General features: G+C 37.5%; 1 protein-coding gene across 1 annotated transcript; it reads right to left on the bottom strand.

The window, feature by feature from the left end:
* Positions 1-769: 769 nt before the first annotated feature.
* Positions 770-1723, bottom strand: LOC104854640 (olfactory receptor 7G2-like). The gene has a single exon (XM_010613245.1). The coding sequence runs from the start codon at positions 1721-1723 to the stop codon at positions 770-772; it is 954 nt and encodes a 317-aa protein (XP_010611547.1).
* Between the last annotated feature and the right edge of the window lie 206 nt (positions 1724-1929).

Below are 1929 nucleotides of genomic sequence, written 5' to 3'. Positions count from 1 at the left end.
AGGTGAGATTACCTGCTGAAAGGAAACAATGTCTTGTAATCTGAGCAGCTACTTTGAACATAATGATATACAGTATACTAATTCTTGCTATGCTCTTATTTTGTGATGACATTTTATCTTTACATAAAATAAAACAATATAACTCTCTCTGTGGCCCAAGCATAATACTGTAAAGATTTATTTTTCATATAAAAACTGGCAATATGTTGCAGATCAAAATCTAAAATATGTCAAATCATCACAAATCTTTATATTATCTAACTGGGTGAACAAAATAAATGATGAATCAGGATAAAAGCAATGTTTATAGGAGTGCAGAAGCATATAAGTGTCTGAGGAGACTCTCATCAATTACATAATTATGGACAAAAGTTTAGTGCAATAGCTTCATATGGGATGAAATACACACGGCTCTACCTGTAGAGTCACACAGAAGTCACACTCTCCAGGTATTAACACATCCTTCCTTGCTCCCAAGCCTGGTCTAGCCAAGAACTCCAATATTCCTTTCACTGAAGCTGATCCTAAATATTTTCTAAAAGTTAGGTCCCAACTCAAGTTTTGTCTAAGCTGTCAGAGCAAAAATTAGAGGTTGAATTCATCTATCAAACATCACAGATATGGATGAATCAAAAAGAAGCTTAAAGTACAAGTTTAAATTTACCAAGATATATTATTATGCAGTCATTTTGGAAAATCTTGTGAGATAAGTCAGGTTTTCTGGATCACCTGTACTGCTATCACTTCTTCACATTCTATAAATCCTAGCTCAAATACAATGACACAAGCATACTAATGGCTTCCCACTAATGAGATGCCTCAGAGCTATCTTCATCTCTCTGTTCCTCAAACTGTAGATAAAGGGATTAATCATTTGAGGGATCACAACGTACATCACTGAAGCCACTGCATTCTTAGCAGAAGACTTAGTAAAGGCAGAACTCAAGTACACACCAAGACCTGACCCATAAAATAAGGAAACAACAAAGAGGTGAGACCCACAGGTGGAAAAAGCCTTATACCTTCCACCAATGGATGATATTCTCAAAATAGAGATGACAATTTTAGTGTAAGAGAAAATAATTCCAACAATGGGAACACCAAAAAATACATTTCCCGCTGAATATATCAGAAAGGTATTTATGAAGTTATTGGAACATGCCAGCTTGATGATCTGAGCAAGTTCACAGAAGAAGTGAGGGATTTCCATGTTTGTGCAAAAATACAGCTGCAGCACCATCAGAGTGTGGAGCAGGGCATGCAGAGTGCTAATGAGCAGGGAGAGAAGAACTAGCAGGACACAGAAATAAGGACTTAGGATGATCCTATACCTCAGCGGCTGACAAATGGCCACATAGCGGTCATAGGCCATCACCGCAAGGAGACAATTTTCTAAACCAATAAAAGTCAATGAAAAGGGGATCTGAATGAGGCAGCCTGTGTAAGTGATGCTATAGTCCTGTGATTGGACATTCACCAGCATCTTTGGGATTGTGGTGGTGCTTATGCAAATATCAGTGAAGGAGAGGCTAGAGAGGAAGAAGTACATGGGGGTGTGGAGATGGGAGTCAGAGCTCACAGCCAGGATGATGAGCAGGTTTCCCAAAATTGTGACCATATACATGCACAGGAACAGGCTGAAGATGAAAGGCTGCAGCTCTGGATCATCCATCAGTCCCACAAGAATAAATTCTAAAACATCTGTGTGGTTTTTGAATTTCATGTTGTTGATGCATCTGTGAAAAAGAAAATCTAAAAATAAAGTAAAGTGATGTGTGACTGACCAGTCATATCTCTTAGGGATGATTTAAATGGAATTTTTAATAGCTTTATGGATGTCTGTTATACATCATATATATGTGAAAACCAGCATTATATGTTTAGCAGATACTCTACATAAAGTTACTTTACCTAAACTATTTTTTCCAG

Source organism: Fukomys damarensis, unplaced genomic scaffold, assembly GCF_012274545.1.
Source record: "Fukomys damarensis isolate Sample0158 unplaced genomic scaffold, DMR_v1.0_HiC HiC_scaffold_30, whole genome shotgun sequence".
Lineage (NCBI taxonomy): Eukaryota > Metazoa > Chordata > Mammalia > Rodentia > Bathyergidae > Fukomys > Fukomys damarensis.
The sequence above is the reverse complement of the archived record's forward strand: the minus strand, read 5'-3'. Positions and strand labels throughout refer to the sequence as shown.